This window comes from Carassius auratus, chromosome 24, assembly GCF_003368295.1.
Source record: "Carassius auratus strain Wakin chromosome 24, ASM336829v1, whole genome shotgun sequence".
In the NCBI taxonomy this organism is placed as follows: Eukaryota; Metazoa; Chordata; class Actinopteri; order Cypriniformes; family Cyprinidae; genus Carassius; species Carassius auratus.
Genome location: NC_039266.1, coordinates 21,023,406 through 21,047,417, shown reverse-complemented (window position 1 = coordinate 21,047,417; position 24,012 = coordinate 21,023,406). Strand labels below are relative to the sequence as shown.

Genomic DNA, 24,012 nt, shown 5'->3' with positions numbered 1-24,012 from the left:
ATAAATATACATATAAATCAACACACACACACACACACACACACACACACACACACACATATATATATATATATATATATACAGTACAGACCAAAAGTTTGGAAACATTACAATTTTTAATGTTTTTGAAAGAAGTTTCTTCTGCTCATCAAGCCTGCATTTATTTGATCAAAAATACAGAAAAAACAGTAATATTGTGAAATATTATTACAACTTAAAATAATAGTTTTCTATTTGAATATACTTTAAAAATATAATTTATTCCTGTGATGCAAAGCTGAATTATCAGCATCATTACTCCAGCCTTCAGTGTCACATGTAACATTCTATCACATGATCATTTAGAAATCATTCTAATATTCTGATTTATTATTGTGTTGGAAACAGTTCTGCTGTCTAATATATTTGATGAATAAAAGCTTAAAAAGAACTGCATTTATTCCAAAAAAAAAAAAAGAATTCTAATAATATATATTCTTTACTATCACTTTTTATCAATTTAACACATCCTTGCTGAATAAAGTATTGATTTTATTTTTAAAAAATAAAGAAAAAAAATTATTGACCCCAAATTACTGACCAGAGTATATTGTTATTACAAAATATTTATATTTTAAAAACATTTTTTTAAACTTTTTATTCATCAAAGTAGGCTATCCTAAAAAAGTATCACATGCTCTGAAAAATATTAAGCAGCAGAACTGTCCCCAACTTTGATAATGAGTCATCATATTAGAATAATTTCTAAAGGATCATGTGATAATGATCCTAAAAATTCAGCTTTGCATCACAGAAATAAATGATAATTTAAAGTATAATACATTTAAAAACAGTTCTTTTAAATTGTAATAATATATCACAATATTACATTTTTTCTGTATTTTTGATCAAATAAATGCATGCTTGATGAGCAGAAGAAACTTCTTTCAAAAACATTAAAAATAGTCATGTTTCCAAACTTTTGGTCTGTACTGTATATATATATATATATATATATATATATATATATATATATATATATATATGTGTGTGTGTGTGTGTGTGTGTGTGTGTGTGTGTGTGTGTGTGTGTGTGTGTGTGTGTGTGTGTGTTATTTTGTAATTATCTCTGACTCATTTTGAAATTGGACACGGTTTGATGTACGTTGTTAATCGTGTTTTATCCAGTCATTACGGTAATCTGTGAGCCAACAGTGGCGCTCGATATGTGTGTCGTTTTAAAGCGGTAAACTGCTGAATGAGAGGACATTTTAATTTTAACAACTCTTACTGAACTCTTATTTTCAACAGGAAAATCGTCTTGTAATTTCTTCAGCATTTCATTGGTTTTAAAAATGACCGACATCAGTTGTTGTTGCTGACAGAAAAGAATGTCCCTGGACTGTGGCGTTTTGATACTGGCAGTGTATTGAACATTGAGTCATCTCGCGCGGACGTCCACACAGCAGCGCGTCATTTCAACGCTGTTTCGAGCGGTTTCCTTCGCAACGGCTGCGCGGCGTTTGTGCGACGGTCATTCGGTCACATATAATGACTATGTCCGTCCCGGAGAGAAACTCAGGATCCGAGGAGAAGGAAGAGGAGAGCGAGGATGAGAGTGAGATCGTGGAGGAGAGTCCCTGCGGCCGCTGGCAGAAGCGAAAAGAGCAGGTCAGTCACTGAGGAGCAGTTTATCATTAGCCGTGTCTCAAATCCTCCCCAGCTGCCTAAACTCTCAGCTCACGGTCACAGATGTGTATGTTTTGGACGCGAAGCTCAGAAATGATGCCTGTGATGCTGAAGTAGGCAGGGCAGCTCCCTGATGCCTAGTTAGGCAGCACACACTCATCCCCGAAACGATGTCTAGGTAGATAGTGAGCCCATTATGAGGTTTGAAAATGCCTACTAAGACCCCCAGGTAGGCATCTTACTTAAATGACCAAAATGCTAACGGTCTAGGTAGTGATGCTCAAAAAACGATGCTTAGATGATAATAAGCTCACTCATGGTATCACTGTGATATGCAAGAAGGCAACTTGTCTCAAAATGATAGCCAAAAATGCTGCCTATTAAGTGGTCAGCTCTGTATAATGGCTAAAAATACAGCTCAAACATGCTGTCTATGTAGGCAGTTGCTCAGAAATGCAGCTTACTGTGTAGGCAACTTGAAGCTTACTGACGGCTGTGAATGCGGTGTATGTAGGCAGCTCAGTATTTGTTATTCATCTGACAAGGCTAACATGATTATTGCATAATTCCAGTCATGGTTTAGGATTTAGAAAGACAGAGATATTAAATAGAAAACTGAAATTGTGTTAAATTTGTAGAATTTCTCTTAATATATTTCTATCAATTAATTGAATAACACATTATATTAAATATATCTTAATATTGTTATTTGTTAATTTATATATTACATGATTTAATGACTTATTACGTTGTTAAATATTTAATGTAATATATATATCTATATATATATATATATATTCAAAACTTATTCAATTGAATTTATTCATATATATATATATTCAAAACTTATTTAATTGAATTTATTCATATATATATATATATATATATATATATATATATATATATATATATATACACACATGTATGTAATTTATGTAATTTAATTGGTGTAAATTATGATTAATTAAATTACTTGTTAATTTAATCTTTAAACACAAAACAGATGTTTTGTTTAAATATATATAGGAGTAAATTCAATTAAATAAGTTTTGAATATATATATATATATATATATATATATACATACACACATACACACATGTATGTAATTTATGTAATATATATATATATATATATATATATATATATATATATATATTACATTATTTAATGATTTAAGGTTGTAGAAAGAAGAAAATAATAAAATTTAAAATAAATTAAATTAAATATTTGCTTAATCATATTTAATTTTTATGTTGTGTGAAGATCGAAATGTAATGTAGGTTAAAATTAGAAGGATAACATTCAAACCGTTTAAACGGGACGTTCCAGCTCATTAATGTGTCAGAATAAATGAAACAGTCTCTTTTGTCTCTAAGCTTAAGTGGCGATAAGAAGTTACTGAAGTTTATCACAAGCTCCCACATGTTCTTATCATTTATATTGTTGAGTGCATTAGTTTGACCCTCCCTAGTAATGTTTTTAAATTCACAAGCAAGCAGGTGATATGAACAGCCAGTTTCATTAAACCACACTCCAACTGTAGTAGTTTTAAAATAATACTTTCTCAGAAAAGTGTGATTGATTTCACTTTCAAGACTTTGATGGAAATGCTTGTCTGGGTGTTTCCTCACAGTGAGATTATACTTGCATCAAATCTTATTACAGTGTTATTAAAGCCTGTTTGGTTTCTTTGAGTTTGAAATCACGTTAAAAGAAATCTCCGCTTTCTTAAACAGAAACGGTAACGCCTCCAGGCTCTCTTGGAAAGAGTTCTGCACAATAGATGAACTGTGTTTTGCTCGATATAGCGTCAAGAGAAACCGAGACATGATGACGTACAACTTTTTTAATTATTATGTGATCAACCATGAACGGGGAGGTGTGCACACACAGAAGTGCACAATTTTCCATCGTGAAGATATGTTTAAGTTTTATATCAGCGATCTAAAGAACATCTGCTGTCATCCACAATTCCAGAAGGATCAAATTCCTGTATAGACACACAGTTTAGACCCAGTTGGACTAGTTTTAAGCATGAGGAGCGTGTCAGTCACTGACACACTAATGCAGCAGCACTTAGATGCTCTGATAGCACATTATCTGTCTGCTTGAGTCTGCTTGAGTGATGCTTTCTCATTACGTTACATGGCCTGATACTTAGCATGAGGATGTCTGACTCTGTTAGTATTGATGGATCTTTCATGACATTATCATATATGATGCGATATAGCTGAGTGTATAGCACTCAACACTGAAGCAGTATTTACTTGAGCTTACTCTTTTACAAAGAGTAGAAACTCATTTTATTTATTTGAATCATTAATCATATTCATTGCAATTTTTAACTTTTTATTGTTTTCTACATTTTTTTTTTTTATGACTCATGGAAAAGCCAATAGTTCATATTTTTACCAGCAGGACCTGCCCATATTTAGATTATTTGGCTACTAGTAAAACCACAATCAGTTCCTTTAAAATCAGTAAGTTTGGGAACCTGGTTGGGGTTACGATCTCAAATGGGAAATTCTGATTTCAAAGGATACTGTACAGCGTTATTTTAGTATTATTTAGTTACTATTATAGTTGTTATTATCATTTAAAATTTTTACTAGTAAATTTGTTATTTTATGTTTTAGTTTTATTAATTTTGCTGCATTTTGTCATTTTTATCAGCATATATATATATATATATATATATATATATATATATATATATATATATATATATATATATATATATATATATATATACATCTGTCATATAAAATACCTAACTAAAACTAAGTCATTTTCTTCCTATTTTATTTCAGTTAAACTATTTTTATTTTTATTTTTCTATTCATAGTTTTATTTTTAGTTATAAATCTAACAATTTTTTTTTCAGTATCTATGATCTTATCAACACACCAATTTTAAATAAAAAATGAATTTAAAATCTTGATTTTAAATCAACAATTGTAAAGTAAATGTTGTCTGAATAACACATTTTCTTATGTGATTGGTGACTTTAAAATATTTCTTTAAAAGTTGAAAATGTTTTAAAACATCTGTTATAGCTTTATTTTAAAATTTAAATGGAAAAAAAATCTTGTAGACTTCTGGACCCCACTGTATATTAATATATAAAGACTATTTAATTAGTGACTTTAATTATATATAAAACCTTTAAAAGGGTAAAACTTCTTTTGAGACTTAACCCCCCCCCCCAGGTATATTTGGACTCCTCTGAAATTCATATCTAGCGCAGTAAGTTCCAACTAGTGGGAAATATAAACAAGTAAGTGGTTTTTGTTTAGAGAGCAGTATTAAATCCATGGTGAGAGTTTGATTCTCTTACATTAAACTGGGAATGGGGTTGTGAATGAATGTTGCGGGGTCAAGATCAGTCAGACAGGTGCACAAGAGTGGATACTGTCGTCAACACACACCGTGAGCTCTGATCCCACCGGAGCTGTCAGCTGAACAAGCAGTGCTCTCAGCATGTGTTAATTAAAGGAACAGCCCTCTATTTCCCATTCCCCACTAATGGTATTGAAGATAGCAATTTAAAAGTCTCTCATCAGCTTTCCCAGTAGTGCAATAAACCTAGGGAGTTTACAGATTTATAACGGCTGAAATGCACAGCACAGTTACAAAAACAGCCGGGTCCAACTTTCAAATAATGGTCGGGGTTGCTTCATTTAATGCATTTTTGGGTCTGCATGGGTTCAGGCAACACTTTTCAGTACAAATTTTTGGATGTATGAAGACCTTTATTCCATCAATACTAGATAAGTATTTTAGTTCTGCATTATGAAAGCAGACAGTCGGTGTATTTCTTCACAAATAATTGCTGTTGAGGACATGTTTAGATTTTTGCGGCACGTAGCAGGAAATTTACTGACTTATGCACTTGGATTGTTTTAATTGTCTGAGTTCCTTCAGGGAACTGGAGGAAATGAAATTTAAGAAACATGTTTACAGTGTCTTTATTCATCTGCGGTCTTAATACTAAAGCATATATTTATTTAAGTTGTACATTTCATGACCTTTACCATTTTCTACAGGTATTTATGGGCAACTATTCTCTTGTGACCTCATACAAACTCATTTACCTAGAAATCATGATCTTTCCATCCAAAAGAAATCTTCACTGTACTGTAACCCCCAATAAAATAGCAATTTGTACAAATAGCAGCTTGTTTTCTCTTTTGCACATGTTTGGTTAGGTAATGCACTGGCTAGTGATTAGTCTCTTTATAGAGCTTTTTATTAAAGGTATTATTTTGCCAGAACATATTAATGCTTTTTCCAGGAATAAGGCAACCTCAGATGCCTTTAATGACTGTTGGAATGGCTTCATATTATTATACTGTAATTATTGATACTTGGTTTTGGCCACAACATGCTCTCGGTTGGCTGCGATGCATTTACTAACACCTCGGACTGACTCTGTTTACCTTTTTAAATTATGCTTTCAGGTGTTTTGAATTAACTCTAGGTATTTATTTATTTATTTAAAAATAAATTGTTGAATATTGCTCTGAATTCTAAGGAAAATTCAAAGGATTGCATGTTATAGATCTTTTAGATGGTTCTACATATATTTGAAAAATCAGTAAATCAGTGAATAAATCAATAAATTAAATAAAAACAAACGATCATGATCAAGGATATAATGATTAATGAGTCTATAATTTGATAATCAAGATTAATTAAAAAGCTTGCAAAATGCAATATTCAGTCTAGCGATTAATAACATAAAAACAATGATAAAGTTGCAAAAAGTGATTTGTTACAAGGTATTATTAAAATTACAGTTTTAGAACATGATTTAAAATGAGATTTTCATTTTTCTAATGATTTTTCTATTAAATTTCAATACCTTAGCATCTAGGGGTTTTTTTTCAGCAAGTTTTTGTTCTTTTAATCTTTAATGATGAATGTAACTCTCAGTTTGATAAATCAATGCTTGATTTGTTGATGGCCTTGTTCAGAAAGTTCAACCCTAATCTCTTGTTTACTGGGTTAGTGTACAGTCCAGATAAACACCTAAAAGATAAGCACCAACTGAACATGACATCTGACGGTATATTCAAATACAAGCTTTGTGATAATCCCATTATTTAACATGGTAATCCATTCAGTACTTTTAATTTGTTTGTCTGAAGAGAATACCTTAAAACTACCTTGGATAAAGATACAGTAGCAGGAGACTAGTCAATATTTTACCATATATGAGTTCTGTCAGATAGTGGCCTGTTGGCTTTAAACACAGACGCATCGACCTTTGAGTCTTACATAATGTCTACAATGAAATCAGTTCAGTGTAGATTGTTTTACACTCTCGCTAGACAGTGATATTGACTATTTTCAATTTGCTTGGTTGTTTAAAAATACTGTGTGTGTGAATATATATATAGTAGTTTTAGTGTCCATTTTTAAATAAATGTATGTATTTTTTTATGTCTAATGTATGCTGTGTATTACAGCATATCTCACACTGGAGACTCATTATTAGAAGATGTTGATGAACCTGTGCATGTTTGAGGTGCAATAACAGTCTTTCAACACCTTTCCAATCGAGAAAACAAAGGCATGCCAAGCATGCCACAGCGTTTGCAAGACTATTTCTGCAACTCCTAGAACAATAGAGCTGCCTTTTCTTAAATCAGAACAATTCCTTCATTGTTTCAACCTCTTATCAAGTGGCTAGTCTACAAAGCCTGGTATTACCTGGTAAATTACAGTCACATTTCCTGTAATATTAGTCAGAGTGACCTTGGAGGTCACTAGAACGATGAGTTATGGTGAGAGGTTTACTACCTGCAGCTGGTGATTTGCTTTTAATGATGCATTACCATATTACTGTACTGATTAAGTGTACAGTTTAATAGGAGGAGAGAAAAGCTTGGTTCTTTATGCTACAGAAATGTACTTTAATGTCAATCATATAGTATCCGTAATAATTTGATTATAGGAACTAGAAGTTTCTGTTATTTTACTCTCTACAATCATTTGATTTTATATTTCCGCAGTTGCATGTATCAGAAAAAATACATGCTATATTTTTCCCCCTGCCCAGACCTATGTCCAGTTGGTCTGTGATTAGGTTCAAATCAAGCCACACACAATCCTGATTTAACCCAGACTAACCTCTCGGGGTCAGGGATGGGCCCAGGGCTGTTTTCCTGTTGAAAGCAGGACAGACCCAATTGGAGTCCAGTGTCTGGATCTGAGAGGTCAGAGTGAGGACACTGTCAGGTTTCACAGGATCTTTCATCTATTCTCACACACATGTACAGTAGACGTGACACTAATGCAAAGTGGCCTGCATACCAGAAGCTGTGAATGTGAGGTTACACTGAGCAATTTTTAACCTCATCCATCTGTGAATTTTAAAGCAGAAAATGCTAGGTAAAATGCATGTTTGCACAGCGATGGAAAAGGTTGATAAAGAAAGTTTTTTACCTTGATGATACATTGCAGTGTGCAATTATGTAAGGGATAATGTATAGTTAGACAGTCATTAGCGCAAAAATAAACCTAGACTGAATGATTAAGACCTTGAAAATTGAAACATTTAAGTAGCAAATGTAGCTATTTCTCATTGTGAATGTTAATGGTTAACTAATGAGGTCTTATTGTAAAGTGATTCTGATTGGTCTTTATAGTTCTTTTACACTTTAATCTGTTTAAAACTTTTAACTTTATATATTTTTGTTCAGTTATTTTTGTTATAAGAAAAAGTTATTTAACCTGTTATACTGTATTATGACCAAAATTTATGACTAAATTTCAATACCGTGATAATACCGTATACCGTAATAAAAATGCATTAGCAATTAATTGCAACAGGAAAATTTTATATCGGCATTTCCCTGTTCAAAAGTTAAATAAGTTAAATAGTATTGTATACACAGTATTCTTAGTTGGTTTGGAAATCTTTGCAACCACAAAAATTGTTCCAAACAAAGACCATAACACGTTTAAATGTCACATCAATGAATTTGGTTCCTGAATTAGTGTTTTCGAATAAATCAGTTGAATGAATTAATCAAATGACTTGCTCTTAAAGACTGTCACTTGTTGCCACCTACTGGTGTAATTATGTAACTACAGAACCAATCATTGAAAGGTTGCACTACTAATACACATTCCAGTCTGTCTGGAATGAGTGAAGTAATACAAACAATGAAATTTCCCAGTATATCAATGCAATAAGTAACAGAAAGTAGCAGAAACTATGAGGATATAAAGCTTCAATGCCTTTATAACTGAGAATAGATTTGTGTGGGATAACGTGTTAAAGAACACAGGTGTAATTATAGCTAAAATTATACTGTTGTATTGAAGAACAGCACAGTAGAGAACTTTCTCATACGTGCCAACAATTATCTTTATGCTTATTGTGCATGGTGTATTATTTTATTATTGTCGAAAAAGCTATTTGCTATTTCTATTTTATTGTGGATTTGGCTGCTGTACAAATTCTGCTTTGTTTAGTGTTTTACAGACTGAAGTTTGTAGCTAATTATATTTATTTTATGAAAAAAAACAGCTTGTTTGACCTTTAAGAGAATCTTAAAGAGTTTACTTTATGGATGAGTTTTGTCAAAATTTCTAGAAATGGCTGCTGTTGTATTCCGACATGAATTAAACCCAACACACCCTCTGCGACCTCATGACTTCAGAGATGAAACCCTATTGCAGGCCGCATGCCATACATGCAAACAAGCAAAGGATTGTGGGTAATCCATACAAATCAGGGCTCAGACTGGTGGTTAGTTCTGTACTTCTCTCATGGTGTTTTAGGATCAGCCCAGTTGTACCCAAAAAGCCTTTAAGTTTTCAAAAGAAACAACAAAACAACTAGTTGAGCTACAAAACCTTCAAGACTAGAGCTTGCAGCTAAAACTGTAACTGGTTCAAAACCGGTTCATGATGAGAACATTTTGTAAGGACTTCAGTTCTAGTTCTAAAGGGTTAAACTCACAACATCTTGGTCACCACCCTCAGAAAGCTACAGGGAAAACACTTCTATAGCCTTATTTATTTTGTGAGGGTGATATATTGTGGTCTTTTGACTAGTTCTGGGCTGTGTTCCCAGCTGATGACTCAATGGCTCTAGTGTATCTGAATTCTGCAGTTCCTCCACAGCTATAATCACATTATTGACCAAAACAAGTGTATGAAGCTGAGATGGATGCATTTGAAAGGTATGTTTTGAATGATCACCTGTTTACTGGAGTGAAAATATGCATCCTCTTCTGCATATCAATAAAGCTAATATCTTGAATAAATAAAGTGACTCTGAATTTGTGCACATGGTCTGTTAGGACACCCATCCGTTCTGCCATGTGCATGCAATAGACACTCCTGATTCCAGTCCATATCTCTACAAACAGCTTGGCTCAGAGTGCCAACCAGAAACATGTGTACCGTAAAACATCTAATATAGGTGACTGATTTTGGGCTCAGTCAAACAACTCTTATTGCAACATACATGTTATTCCAGCCAAGACTAATTCCAGCCAAGTCTTGTCCTTGAATTGAATTGAAATACTCGTATCATACTAGGTGAAAGGTTTTGCCCAGTAATTGCAATTTTATCAGTATTATCACATCAGATTTTTAGTTTCTCAAGGCTACATTTATTCAATCAGAAACACAGTAAAATGCAAATTCTTAATATGTTTTAAAATGTCATTTATTCATGTAACGGTGAAGCAGAATTTTCAGCAACCATTACGAAAATATTTATTATCATTAATTTGTCAATGTTGATAACAGTGCAGCTTTATATCTTTATGGAAGTTTTTGAAAATAATTTTTTGTTCATGGTTAAAAGCCTAGCTGTGTCTGTCTGACAGCAGTCAGCTGAACAAAGCACAAAAATACATTTATTAGTCATAGAAGTCCAGACAGTTGCAGATGGACACACACTGTATATTTGTCTGCTCACATGCACACAGGCAGAGATGAAGTGTGAGACATGCATGACTCGGCAGAGGCGTGTGTTCACTTTCTCAGGATTTGCTGTCTCTCTCTTTCGTCTCATCTCTTCAGTCATTATCCCTCTCTCAGCATGATCCTCATCTCTATGTCTCTCTGGCGTTACTTGAGACCTCTCTCTCTCTATAAAGCTCTAATCCAAATTCAAATGTAACATTTTCCCTTTGAAAATCACAAAATATGCCTTTGAAGTCAGATAAATTATACTTTCAAATTTTGATTTGAAAAGAGGTTAACAAAACAAAAGCATTGGATGTCCAAACAAATATTGGTCAATGAATGCCAGTTTTTAATGATCAGTGATGATTTTATTTTATTTTACTTAAAATACAATTTTATATACTAAACTATATATTTTTTAAAATAAGATAGAAAATAAATAAAACAAACAAAAAAAAAAAACTAATTTTACATAATTTTTACATTTTAAAATATTTAAAAACAGAGCAGGTGTTATATATTTTAAAATGTTATTTAATTATTTATAAATGATTATAAAACTCTAGAAGACTGACCAGTCTGATCAATATATTGTATGTCTTTAACTACAATCAATGCAGCTTTTAGTCTTTTAAATACTTATGTCACATCACATTTCAATTCAGTAGTTGTTCATTTCCCCACTCAAGTAACACATCACTCTTAAAACTCTTTACTTTATTTCCTGCACTCATAAGAGGGTGTTATGAATTTTTAGGTTACTTACAGTGGAATGGATTGTGGATGTTAAAGTGACTATTTGTCTCCCCCTGCAGGTGAGTCAGGGGAATGTTCCTGGAGTGGAGAGCGCCTCTCTGGCCATGGACACTGAAGAGGGTGTTGAGGTGGTCTGGAATGAGGTTCTCTTCCATGACAAGAAGGTCTTCAAGACAGTGGAGGTGAGAGCTACAAAACCCATTTCTGTTTAAATGTTCAAATCCATTTAGGGTTGGTTAAAGAAGTCACTTTATATTCACTAAGGCTGCATTTATTTGATTTGATCAAAAATACAGTAAAAAAAAAGTGATATTGCGTTATAATTTTAAATAACTGTTTTCTATTTAAATATAATTTAAAAAGTCAATATTCAGCATCATTACTCCAGTCTTCAGTGTCACATGATCCTTCAGATATCTTTTCAATATGCTGATTTACTGCTCAAGAAAAATTTATCATTATTAGAAATGCTGAAAACAGTTATACTACTTTTTAGTTTTTAGATAGAAAAATGAAAAGAACAGAATTAGTTTGAAACAGTCATTTCTGTAACATTATTCATCTCCTTACTGTCACTTTTGATCAATTTAGTGCATCTTTGCTGAATAAAAGCATTAATTTCTTTAAAAATCATACTGACCTCAAACTTTTGAACAGTATACGTGTATGTGCTAGTTAAATTGATTAACATGCCCAAATGTGTTTGATTTGGTATATTTGTATGTGTTGTATTTGTGTAGGACAAAATGAAGGAGATGTTTGAGAACCTGATGCAGGTGGATCATCCAAACATAATCAAATTTCACAAATATTGGCTGGACATTGGGGACAATCATGCGCGGGTAACACACACAGATGCACACAGCTGGTATCAATGTCCTTTTGATAATAATGACTACAGAAAAAAGTCTCTCTCGTAGGTGAAATGTCTCTTTTTTAAATGTATTTTGAAACATTTAAAAAGTAAGGCCAATGTTTAAGCTAAAAGATTTAAAAACTCTTATTATGCAAATAAAATGGTGAGAGCATTGCTGAAGTCTCAAGCTTGATAAATCAAATGGAGGCTGAACAGAAAAAATATCATATTTTGCCACATAAACTTGCAGTTTGAAGAGTCAGATATGGGAAGTGTGAGCTTAAAAAGTCTAAGATGATTTTTTCTAAAATAACTCTTCTTATTTTGGTATAAAGCTGAAGTGGCCATTATATGGAAATAGCTTTTCTTTTTATATCCCTCACAGGTTGTGTTCATCACAGAGTACATGTCGTCTGGCAGCTTGAAACAGTTCCTTAAAAAGACCAAGAAAAACCACAAGAGCATGAATGTCAAGGTCAGGCTTTCATACGCATTTTTAGTCCCAGACTGATGTCTAAATATATGATGCACATGATTATTATCGTGCAATGCTGTGATTTTTGTGTTTATGTGATACATTACTGTATTTCAGGCCTGGAAACGCTGGTGTACGCAGATCCTCTCTGCCCTCAGGTGACACACTCCTTCATTTGTGTGTATGTGTGTGTTCAGACATGAGCATTTGTTAACAAGCATGCAACTTCTTCTTCTTATCAGTTACCTGCACTCATGTGACCCTCCCATAATTCACGGCAACCTCACATGTGACACCATCTTCATTCAACACAACGGCCTCATTAAAATCGGATCAGGTATATTTGATTTTTTCCTGCACGTTCAGCCTTTTTGTTTTCTCCTCTAAGGGAAATATGCTCTTTTTAGTCAATTTTTGGACTGAGGAAACACATTTATTGTTTGAAAGAATTATGAAATGAATTTTATGCAAACATTAGATCAAATTAAAAACCAATGTTTCTTTACTGAAAAATAAATCAGTGTTTATGGAGCACTTATGCTCCGAAAAATTAAGGTAATGAAACAATGAAATCTGTATAATCATCATCCAGGGTCTTCTTTCATTTCTGTTTTTTTCTCTGTAGTTTGGCATCGACTCTTTGTGAATGGTAAGAGCCATTTAATCACCTCATTCAATATTCAATATGAACAAATTTTTCATAAAACCACTGATTAAAAACTTTCATGCAAATGTATTTTCAATCAAAAAAGTCACTTTTTACACACTTTTTGAACCTTTAGACAAACTTTTTACAAAAAAACTTAGAAAAAAAGGTTTGCATATGTACTTTCTTTTTACTGAGCATCATATTTCTTACATCAGGCTTATGTAGTATGACATAGGAGAATATAAAGATCATTCAGAGGCCAAAACTGAGCAAAAATATGCAATTTGTTACAGTTGTTGATATTTATATGGTTAAAAAAGTAAGATGAAATTTTATTAGCTTGTAATGTAAGGTGATGAGATCTTTATAACAGTACAACAGAAGGCTTACATGAAATTAATATGAATATAAATTAGGGATGTCAAATTTCGATTATTTCCATGATCGATGGTCGTTTAAATTAACGATCAATTAATCGATTAATCGTTAACCATAATACTGCAAAATGCGTCTATTGCAGGCACGCAGTCAGCGGTATGACAGGATGTGCAAAAGCCACACACACACACACAAAACGCTTTCTCACTTGAATTAAAGAGGTTTTAGTCTGAATAAAATGCTAGTAGCAGGATTATAAAATTAATAGATGCGATTATGATCATTTGATAAAATGAAGAGAGCGCGCCATACTTTTGAGGTCATTTTACTTTGTTGACAGTTTGCAATCCCGCACGGAGAACGCTGAACGCGCCTCTTTAAATGGTTTTGTGGTGCTCGTTGTTGTATTTTAAAGCACAATTGCAATGTTTTCAACTGTCATTATTGTATAAAATTATCCGAAATGTGGAGCGTGTGTGACTGCGCTGCACATTAAGTGAACTACATCGGCGCTGCTGCACCAAAACACAGTTGCTCACATTAATTTGATCCTGCTGGATTCTGTCCTAGAAAATGTCAGATTTTTAAAAATCCGTCATACAGCGCATTAGATCGTGACAGTGCATGCGTGCAGACGAGGATGAGCGAGCGCGGCTTTGGCTAGATTTATTTGGAGGTTATTGCTCATGTCTCATTCGGCACAAATCGAAATGTTTCCATATTCGCAATGTATTTGAATGTTAAACTATTATTTATAATGTAAACTAGGCTTGTACTTAACACGCATTCGCATATAGACGGAAAAGATGATCCTCTTCATATGAGCAAAAACGTCCTTGGCATAACAGCAGAGTGGACCGGTATACTACGGTCTATTTAAACTGACCAGTGTAACCTTTTAATGTTTAGTTGACATTTTATTTTGATAATGAACAGACAGCGATGTAACTTTGAATCGCTAGAATATACGTGTGCAGCAGGCTCCGGGGCGATCGAAACAGCTGAGACATTAAAAAATATATATATTTTCCGCAAAAGTGTTTACTTTCATTTGTGCACACTCACAATAAAAACAGAAGATTTGTGCTCTTGTAAAATAAAGCAAACAAACAGAATGCGTTGTCATCCTTTTTTTTTTTTTTTTTGTGAACTTATGGAGCGCCCACACTTCTGTTTTAAATCCGTTAATCTTAATTAGCCTATTTAAGTCGGATATATTTCGCATAGCCTATTTAAAAAAAAAAAAAAAAAAAAAACATGAAAACAAATTGTTATTTTTATGTTGGGCCTATTACTTAGTAGGCTATAAATTTTCCTTAAAGCATCCCATTTTGTCCCAGGGCTTAGAACCTGTGCCCTAGTCAGGTCCATGCAGAAACTTGTGAACGATGCTCGGCGTCATCGTTTAGTGACAGCAGTGAATGCTCCAGGAATGTGTCGGTCACAGCGCCTATTAATCGCCGTTTTGAATCCAGCAATTATTTATTTAGAAATGATAAGATCTGATTATGACAAGTGTGGTATAAAAGCTTTGTTTATTAGAGGAATAATAGGTTAACTGGAAAATGTTAGATCGCGACCATGCTTTTGGACCCCATAGTCTTCATTTACGCGGCTTTGTTCTGGTTTGCCGGTTAGTCACGAATTTCCTCAAATTCAGTATATTTAAGCATTGTTTCTTTTCCTAAATCTTCATAGTCTAACCCTCTAATTTCCCAGGTTTATTTTATTATCTTTCGCTTTTAATAACTGTTTTCGCATCTCTTACTGTGGTAAACATGGGAAGGGAAATTAAAGATTTCATGAATTAAGAATTCGTTCGATTTATTAATTTGTTCCCTTATTTCACTTAAATCATGGGTTATTTAGGGAACAAAATTAATGAAACATGGACAATTGCCACATTAATAATTCGTAGGAATGAATTAACAAGTTGTAGGAATGAATAGACTACCTGTCCTGTCACTGTGTCCCGCAGCCCTGCAAAGCGCACGATATAAAACAGTTATCTGATGAAATGATTAGTAACTACATTTCTATTGCATTTAATGTTGAAGAACTTTTATGTTGTTTCTATTTTAATGTACTTTAAAGTTTAAATCACATTAAAAGCTTAATTTGTACATTGTGAATGAATGATGATGCTTTTATATATCGTCACCGTCACTCACAGCCGCTCGCACGTGTTGAGTGCGCATGAGCCGCACGCAGCCCAACATTGAATCGGTTAACCGACCATCGATAGCCTTAATCGATTGCATCTCTTATCGACAATTAATCGATCATCAATTAATCGTTGACATCCCTAATATAAATACAAAATCTCCCAATAATATGTCTAACTAAGATGCTCTTTAAATGCTTGATATCATGATGTTTTCATTACAGGAAGCAAAACATAATCCAACACAATAAAATGATGATTGAGAGATCATATTATATATTAAAATTTTAATATGATAAAAAATGATTAACCATGTAAAGCTAAGTTGCTTCTGTAAGAGTTAGTAATGAAATAGTACTTGCAATATAAAAGCTACTTTCATGTTTACATCATAATTTTGTTTTTATGTGAACCTCAACCTGAAGGCACATGTTATTAAAATGATACAAAAAGGCTTTTTATTTGCTATAAAATTATAAACTATTAATTTAGACGACAGAAGGAACGTAGTAAATTGTGTACATCTGCGTATAAAATTATTTGTAGGATATATATAGGGTTAAATGTAATATAGTTGTTAATGAAAATGGCTGAAAACAAAAAAAAACACATTTATTTTAAATAAAGAAATGTATTTTAATGAGACCTTGACGTGCACTGATCCTCTACTCTTACCAAGTGTTCCCAGAAGGGGGTGTCCGAGGTAAACTACACCAAAACCGCGATGATAAGAGGAACCTGCACTTCTTCAGTCCAGAGTATGGCTGTGAGTGTGACTTCTTCACTGCATTGTTTAGACCAGACATACAAGTATTTTGGGGTTTATATTAGGGCTGGTCATTTAAAATTATTAACATACTTGACAGACTGGTTTACATCACATAGTTAAAAAATATCACACAAGAAGTAGGCTAAGTGCAGTATCACACGAGTGCAAATGCACACATGAAAGATGTTTCAGATGATATGAAATAAAATGTTTTTTGCAATGCAGAAAGACAGTTTTTAAGTGTTAGAAGTTCTATGCACAGAAACTTATGTTAAAGCTTCAATGCACAGGCTTGTCAGTTTAGAGCTTCTGAAAACAATGATGCTCAGTTAGTGCTTCTGGTCAAATGGAGTGAAAACAAGCCCAAATATGCTGAATGCACACGATCTTATACAAGTTCAGTAAGAAGTTAATATTGTGCTATTTTAGACACAGTGTTGTCTGTTTTGCTAAATTTTGCCAACCAGAAGAGAAAAGACAAATCAGAATTGTTCATCTCTGAGCAACCCACAGCAGGATTTCATTTCTTAATGGACGTTTTGAACGAATTTGGTGAACCATTTGGGTGCGTTAAACCATTGGCTGTAGTCGCGTTGGATTTGAAGTGGTGCTGCACAGACCGATCGGAGTATGACATCAAAGTGCTGCGAGAGCGATTCAGAAGCACAAGGAGTCGTCTGCTCTTGCGGTTTCCTTGATGTCACACACCGATCGGTCTGATGGTGATGACCTGCTTCAAGTCGAACAAGTCTAATAATTCAATGACTCATTCATAAAGAACCATTTACTTCACTCCTGAATGAATCCGCTATTTGAACGAATCAAATGAATGAATAAATGACTCAATGACTTAATCATTAAGACATTTACCACCACGTACTGCCAGTTTTAGTTTATTATTTAGAGTATCATTTCATTAAAGAAGTAATTTCATATTTCCATAGTAATAACAATACAATTAAGAAAATAAATGATTAAAGTTATAGTTCACCCAACCAAAAATGACAATTCTGTCAGCATTTAACCACATGGTCCAAAAGAATAGGCTATATACATTTTATCAAACAAATTTTTTTTTGCTAAACCTAATTTTTTGTAATACCTGTTTGGTGCTTTACACTAAAATGACTTTAAATGATCTTTTGGGAGAATTTTTTCCAAATTTGATGTGCGATTAATTTGATTAATTAATCACCACATCATGTAATTAATTATATTAAAACCAATTATCGCTTACCAGCCATAGTTTATGTGTTTAATATTTCCTTCTCTATACTCAGCATGTGAAGATGACTATGCCATTGACATCTTTTCCTTTGGGATTTGTGCTTTGGAGGTGAGAAACCAACACGCAGTGGTATTACATACAGCTCTTTATGGCACTGAAATGTGACAAGTCTCTTATGAAATAATATGTAAACTCCTTCAGATGGCCGTGTTGGAGATCCAGGCTAATGGGGATTCAGTTGTGTCCAAGGAGGCCATATCCAATGCAGGCCAATCATTAGAAGACCCGCTTATGAGGGTACGTGTGTGAGACAGGGTTATGTTTAATAGGCATTTTTACATGCACTCAGACTCATGATTTTTACTTGGGAGATGATAAAAAAGGTAAACAAGCACAGACTTACATTTAAGGAGGAACACATTAGATCTTGTCCCTGTATAAAAATGTGTGCAGCAAATATGATACAGTTGTCTTTATAAGGTTGAAATATAGTTTGTTGATGAAAATGTCTGAGACTTATTAAAACTGCATGAAAGAAATGTGTTTTTATGAGTTTAACCCACTCTAATCATCTGCTCTTACCCAGTGTTTCCAGAAGGGGGCGTCCATGGTATATTTTCTTTAGAAAAATGCAAAAATGTTCTTTTATATTAAAACTGATTTTCTTTATCAACTAAAACCCATAAACAAAACTTTTTCATTATTTAAAATGAAATAAACAATAAATGTAGTAAAATTAAGTTTAGAAAATGCAGCTTACAGCTAGTTTTGCCTTGTCAACTAGCCTTTTAAAAAATCATCATTGTTCTCATTGCACTTAAATACTGTAATTAAAAAAAAATATTTAAAACTATATATACATATAAACAAAAACGAAAAAAAAAAATCAAACTGACTAAAACTTGAGCTAAAATGAAAATGTGAACAGAAAATAAATGAAATCTAATTCAAACCCAGTTACACACACACACACACACCCACACACACACACACATACACAACACACACACACAACACCCACACACACGCACACACACACACAAATCATGTTGGCTATCATGTACTGTTTGTTTTGTTGACCTTGGTTATTTTGTATTTGATTTGTCACCTGTAAGTAGTAGTATATCTGTTTGCATAATCAAAAAAAGGTTTAGAAATGCAGAAATTGCAAGTACATTTCTCAAACAATAAGAAAGAACAAGAAATGCTAAAGTAGAAAAACTGAACTGGTATTTTTCTTGGAAAACATACTCCAGTTATCTTTGGAAATCATTTTTTTTGTGATAGTAAAATAACATGTTATGGACATGCTCTTTCATTTCAGGAGTTCACCCAGATGTGTGTGCGTCACAATCCCAGACTCCGGCCGACGGCGCATGACCTGCTGTTTCACCGCGTGCTGTTCGAAGTGCACTCACTCAAGCTGCTCGCAGCACACTGCCTCATCAATAACCAGTGTAAGTGTGCTTCAAAATACATCCAAAATAAGAATGGATTGATTGTAACGGTCAGAAAAAATTATATAGCCATTGAAAAAAATGTTCCTCCTCCTCTCTCACTTGAAGTGACTCTTGTAATCATTTCATACATAGAAGATGTATTTAAATATGTAAGAGATAATGGACTGTGACTATATACAGGTATTACTGGACAGAAATTATTTGATTTGATTGCTATATTGGATTTAAGGTGTCTGTTTAGCAGTCATTGTTCAAAATAATATTTGTTTATTGTGACTGACCAATCACAATCAAGTATTCTGAGCTATGTAATAATAATATATCATTTATTTCAAGTTGTGTTCATGTGAAGGATTGCCTAAATTATACATTTTAAGATTAATGGGATTTCAGGTCAAATGGATTATTATTATAAAAAAATAAATTATATTGCTTTTACATGTTATCCTGGTTTAAAGACATGCTTCCAGAGAACTGCGTGGAGGAGAAAACCAAATCATTCGACCCAAATGGAGTCATGGCAGAGATTATTCACAAAGATCGTCCTCGCATTCAGCTAAAGTAAGTCTCAGCTGAAGCTGCTGCTCAGAAAAACATTTATACTATTACAAAAGATGCCTTCAAATCAATTCTGTTTGAAAAATCTATCATGGATCCCACAGAAATATTAAGAACCACAAGGGGTTTTAATATAATGTTTCTTGAGCAGCAAATCAGCATATTAGAAGGATTTCTGAAGGATCATTAGACAGCGAAGGCTATTTTAAAATATATCAACATTGAAGATATTTTGTTTTTACTGTATTTCTGATCAGATAATAATAAGAGACATATTTGAAGAATTTTTCAAACAATTTTTAACAATAGCATAAAAGCCATCTGATTTGACACATGATACGATATGTCATATGATACAATCATGTGTGTTTGATGATGATGATGATTATTATTATATTATTTATTTATCTCTCCTGTCCTGCAGGTATTCTCATGTTTCTCCTCTAGAGCTGGACAAGTTTCTGGAGGATGTGAAGTAGGTGTTACCAGTTAAAGCAATAATGTTAAAAAGTATCCTGTGGTTTGTAATGTGTACATGTGCGTGTGACCGCTCAGGAATGGCATTTACCCTCTGATGAACTTTGCGTCCACTCGACCCCATCCCGTACCTCGCGCTCTCTCCATGTCCCAAGAGCAGGTGGAGACACTGAAGACCCCCACGCCGGAGCCGCAAGAGGCCGAGACCAGGAAGGTGTGTGTTCTCATCAAAACACATTCACTGTATAATTGCTCAGTCATTTCTTAGTTAATCTTGAGTTGTCATTCTAGGTGGTACAGATGCATTGTAACCTGGAGTCTAATGAAGAAGCTACTAAAACTCATGTGAGTTTGTCTCAGTTTAGTACACGGGCTATTTTGTTTAAAGATTCATTCAAGAGCAGTCTTGATCAGTGACACAGTGGTGTTAGAATGGGATTGTGATTCTCTGTTTAGTTCTTTGTGTCTCTGGTGATTCATCTACATTTGTTTAAATTGATATTAATGATAATGCAGACTAATATAATCCTGTTAAGGGGTACAACATGGCAACATCTGTTGAATCGGGGCAAATAAACTGATACCTGCTGTTTTCACAGCTCACTCTTTTCTTGAAACTGGATGATAAACTCCATCGGCAGCTCAGCTGTGATATTATGCCAAGTGAGTTTAACCGCATTGAATTTTGCTAATAATATTTGTATTATTTCTCTTCACCACATAGGTGCATTGGGGCTAAAATTTAATGGCACCCAAGAATGCAGTAGTATGTCACCACTGCATTGTTGGTGGCATGCCATTACATTTATATTTGTACTTAAATTTGTATGACGTTAAAAAAGTAAATAAATAAATAAATAAATACGTATTTAATTATTTTTTTTTATTTGACATTATGATATTTTAATCAAGGTATAATCCTACATTTCTTTTTAATTTAAACTACCTTAGTGTTTTGTGACTCAGAACTTAGTTTTATACTAAACTGTAAAATAATATTTATTAAAATTTTCAGCACATGAAATAAAGCTAGGATAAAATAATATAAGAATATTAAATAAGAAAACTTTAAAAATGTTGCTTTGGCAACTTAATTTTTTATTAATAAGTATTAACAGTTCTGAAGTGGAAATAAAAATTAATTAAAGCACAATTAAAACAAAATAAAAATGTTGAATTTCTGAAATTAAACAAAAATTTTAAATATATATATATATATATATATATATATATATATATATATATATATATACAATTTTAACATGAATAATATAATATATAAAAATATTTGGTTTGGAACAACACAACCAATTAATTTCCTCATTATTTTGTGTATTAGCTTTTGAAATATGTATTTAAATATTCAAACATACTTATCAATATTTAAATATATTGACTATAATTTGAAGTGATGGTGTTTAGTGTTTAATGCTAATGTACTGAATGCTGATATGTGGTCATTACAGATGACAGTTCCAGAGATTTGGTCAATGAACTTATCCATCATTCCTTCATCAGTGAGGTGAGACTAAAAAAAAAACACTGATTCACACTACATACTGCAAATTTCCTATTTTCATTATGTGCATCATCTCAAAGCATATTAGTATCATTTTTTGCATGTGACATGAAATCATATGGAAGCAGCAGCTACAGCTAAATGTTCACTTCTTGTTAAACTTCTTATATCTTGCCCATATTTTGCCATCAATTTCCACAGGAGGATGGTGACAAGATCGTGGCGTTTCTGGAGGAAGCTCTGAACCGACACCGTGGGTCTGCTAGTGCCATAACAACCATATGAATGACAATGATCTGTTGCGATGGCGATGGATATTTACATGCCAGTGGAACCTGAGAGGGAGGCCCGCCAACAGAAGGAGAAGGACAATGGAAAAAGAATGATCCAGTTTGTCAGTTAGTAAGGATAATTGAAATTGTGCTCAAAAAAGATGACAGAACATGGCATACTGGTTTTATGACGACATGTGATTGAGCAGGTTAGGGATGCACCAGAAAAGCCCATCTAAGATGATTGTGCTAACCTCCCCGAGTCTCCATCCAGCACTTCCAGGTGTCGCTGTAGGAACCGTCCTTCCCACAATCCCACGGGATTCTTAAGGGCAATTCGGCTTCTCTTGAAGAAAGCCACTGTGGTGTAGGTAGGTGTCTGCTGTGGAGGACTCATTAACTGAAAAAAAAAAGTTTAGAAAAAACTAATATGTTCAATATTGCCAATCTTGTTCATTTTTATGACGTAAAAACACATAAAAGCTATTGTTAGGCCGGAAACATACTCTACACAAGTATGCTAATACAGATGCCAACACACTACAAGTGCCTGTGTGTTTTTATGTTACTGTGGTATTAAAAAACCTCAGTCCTCTGTGATAGGCTTGCACTATATATGCCATTAAACCAGATTTGTTGATATAGCTAGCCATAAACATCAGAAGTAAAACTGAACAAGTCTTCTCTTCAAACTGTCGTTGTGCCATGAAAACAGTTTACGCTAATGCTAATGCTCCGATAGTGGCAACGCTAAGAATGCAATGTCTATTTGTCTTATGAATTGTGTTCCGCCACGTTTTTATAAATCAGAGGTAGCATAGCTAGAAGCATCCACATTGACTTACTTGCGTAGATAATGTTACTGTCCTCAGGAAATAATAATCTTAGCATTAATATGGCATGCTTGGATTGAAGGGTCAATTAGAATGTACATTTTCTGGAGAGTTACCTGTCTTTTAGCTTGTCAGTTTTCCCAAAATGCTATCTTACAAATATATCTTACGAAAGAAGTTGCTTCAAGGCCAATCAAATGAATGTGATTGTAATGCAGTCCACACATGGCCCTGTCGTCTATCGAGACTCACGAGAATGTCTTAATATGCAGTTGGAGTGTTTTGCATATACAGGAATGTATTGCCTTATATAAACATTGCTGTTTGCTGGTGTCTAATAACACTAATTGAAAATAATTTCAAAGAACCACACATTATACAGATTGCACATGTAAGAAACATGAAGGATCCTGGTTAGTCAACCAGCTAACCAGCTGTCAAACTGAATGGTTTTGGTGGCGACTTTTGTTGAATGCATAAAGATGTATACATTTCTGTGGGATACACTAAGAAGTTGTTTGTCATGAGCATTTACATAAATGAATAAAGTTAAACTATCTCTATTAAAATGACTAAATGTATTTTCACAGTTTTATCACTTTTTTTTGTCTTGTGATGTGAACCAACTGCAAATTTCATGTAGTTTTATGGTCTTATAAAGCGATTCATGAATACTAATATGCAAAGGACATGTTTGAAGTGTTTAAAATGGATAATGGAATGGGTAAATAACACAATCTAGCGACGCATTGTGATTATTTAGTTTAACCACTCATCTGAATCGATTCTGTGGGCTGCGGCTGTGTTTAATGTGCTATTGTGCCATATTCAGCTTATTACTAATTCTCCACAAAATAACTCGAGCATAAAGTATCTAAGTTCCCACGAATTTCAGAAACGGCGAATCAAATTTCTAGGGAAATGGCTTGTTTCACTGTATTCGATTTTTCGTCATTTCGCCGCTGTGAAATACACAGGCTTTTGCTTGGCACGCGCAGTGTATGTTATTTTGAT

General features: G+C 33.5%; 1 protein-coding gene across 2 annotated transcripts; it reads left to right on the top strand.

The window, feature by feature from the left end:
- Positions 1-1,149: 1,149 nt before the first annotated feature.
- Positions 1,150-23,570, top strand: LOC113042625 (nuclear receptor-binding protein 2-like). 2 transcript variants are annotated; one of them, XM_026201606.1, is made up of 18 exons: positions 1,150-1,649; positions 11,420-11,542; positions 12,101-12,202; positions 12,602-12,691; positions 12,809-12,849; positions 12,934-13,028; positions 13,317-13,340; positions 16,571-16,648; positions 17,932-17,987; positions 18,081-18,176; positions 19,204-19,336; positions 19,798-19,900; positions 20,322-20,372; positions 20,453-20,588; positions 20,666-20,719; positions 20,974-21,037; positions 21,841-21,896; positions 22,095-23,570. In XM_026201606.1, exons 1-18 carry the CDS (start codon positions 1,530-1,532, stop codon positions 22,176-22,178), a joined length of 1,506 nt encoding a protein of 501 aa, XP_026057391.1. In that variant the 5' UTR covers positions 1,150-1,529; the 3' UTR covers positions 22,179-23,570. The 2 variants fall into 2 exon arrangements, with proteins under 2 accessions (XP_026057391.1, XP_026057390.1); XM_026201605.1 differs by having other exon boundaries at positions 1,152-1,649; positions 16,562-16,648.
- Positions 23,571-24,012: the final 442 nt, after the last annotated feature.

Bases quoted from the DNA above. Each gene is read 5' to 3' on its own strand.
- LOC113042625 (XM_026201605.1), top strand. From the start codon at position 1,530: ATGACTATGTCCGTCCCGGAGAGAAACTCAGGATCCGAGGAGAAGGAA. The intron at 12,692-12,808 runs GTCAGGCTTTCA...ACTGTATTTCAG, and splicing joins ACAAGAGCATGAATGTCAAG to GCCTGGAAACGCTGGTGTAC. The intron at 20,589-20,665 runs GTGTGTGTTCTC...TTGTCATTCTAG, and splicing joins AAGAGGCCGAGACCAGGAAG to GTGGTACAGATGCATTGTAA.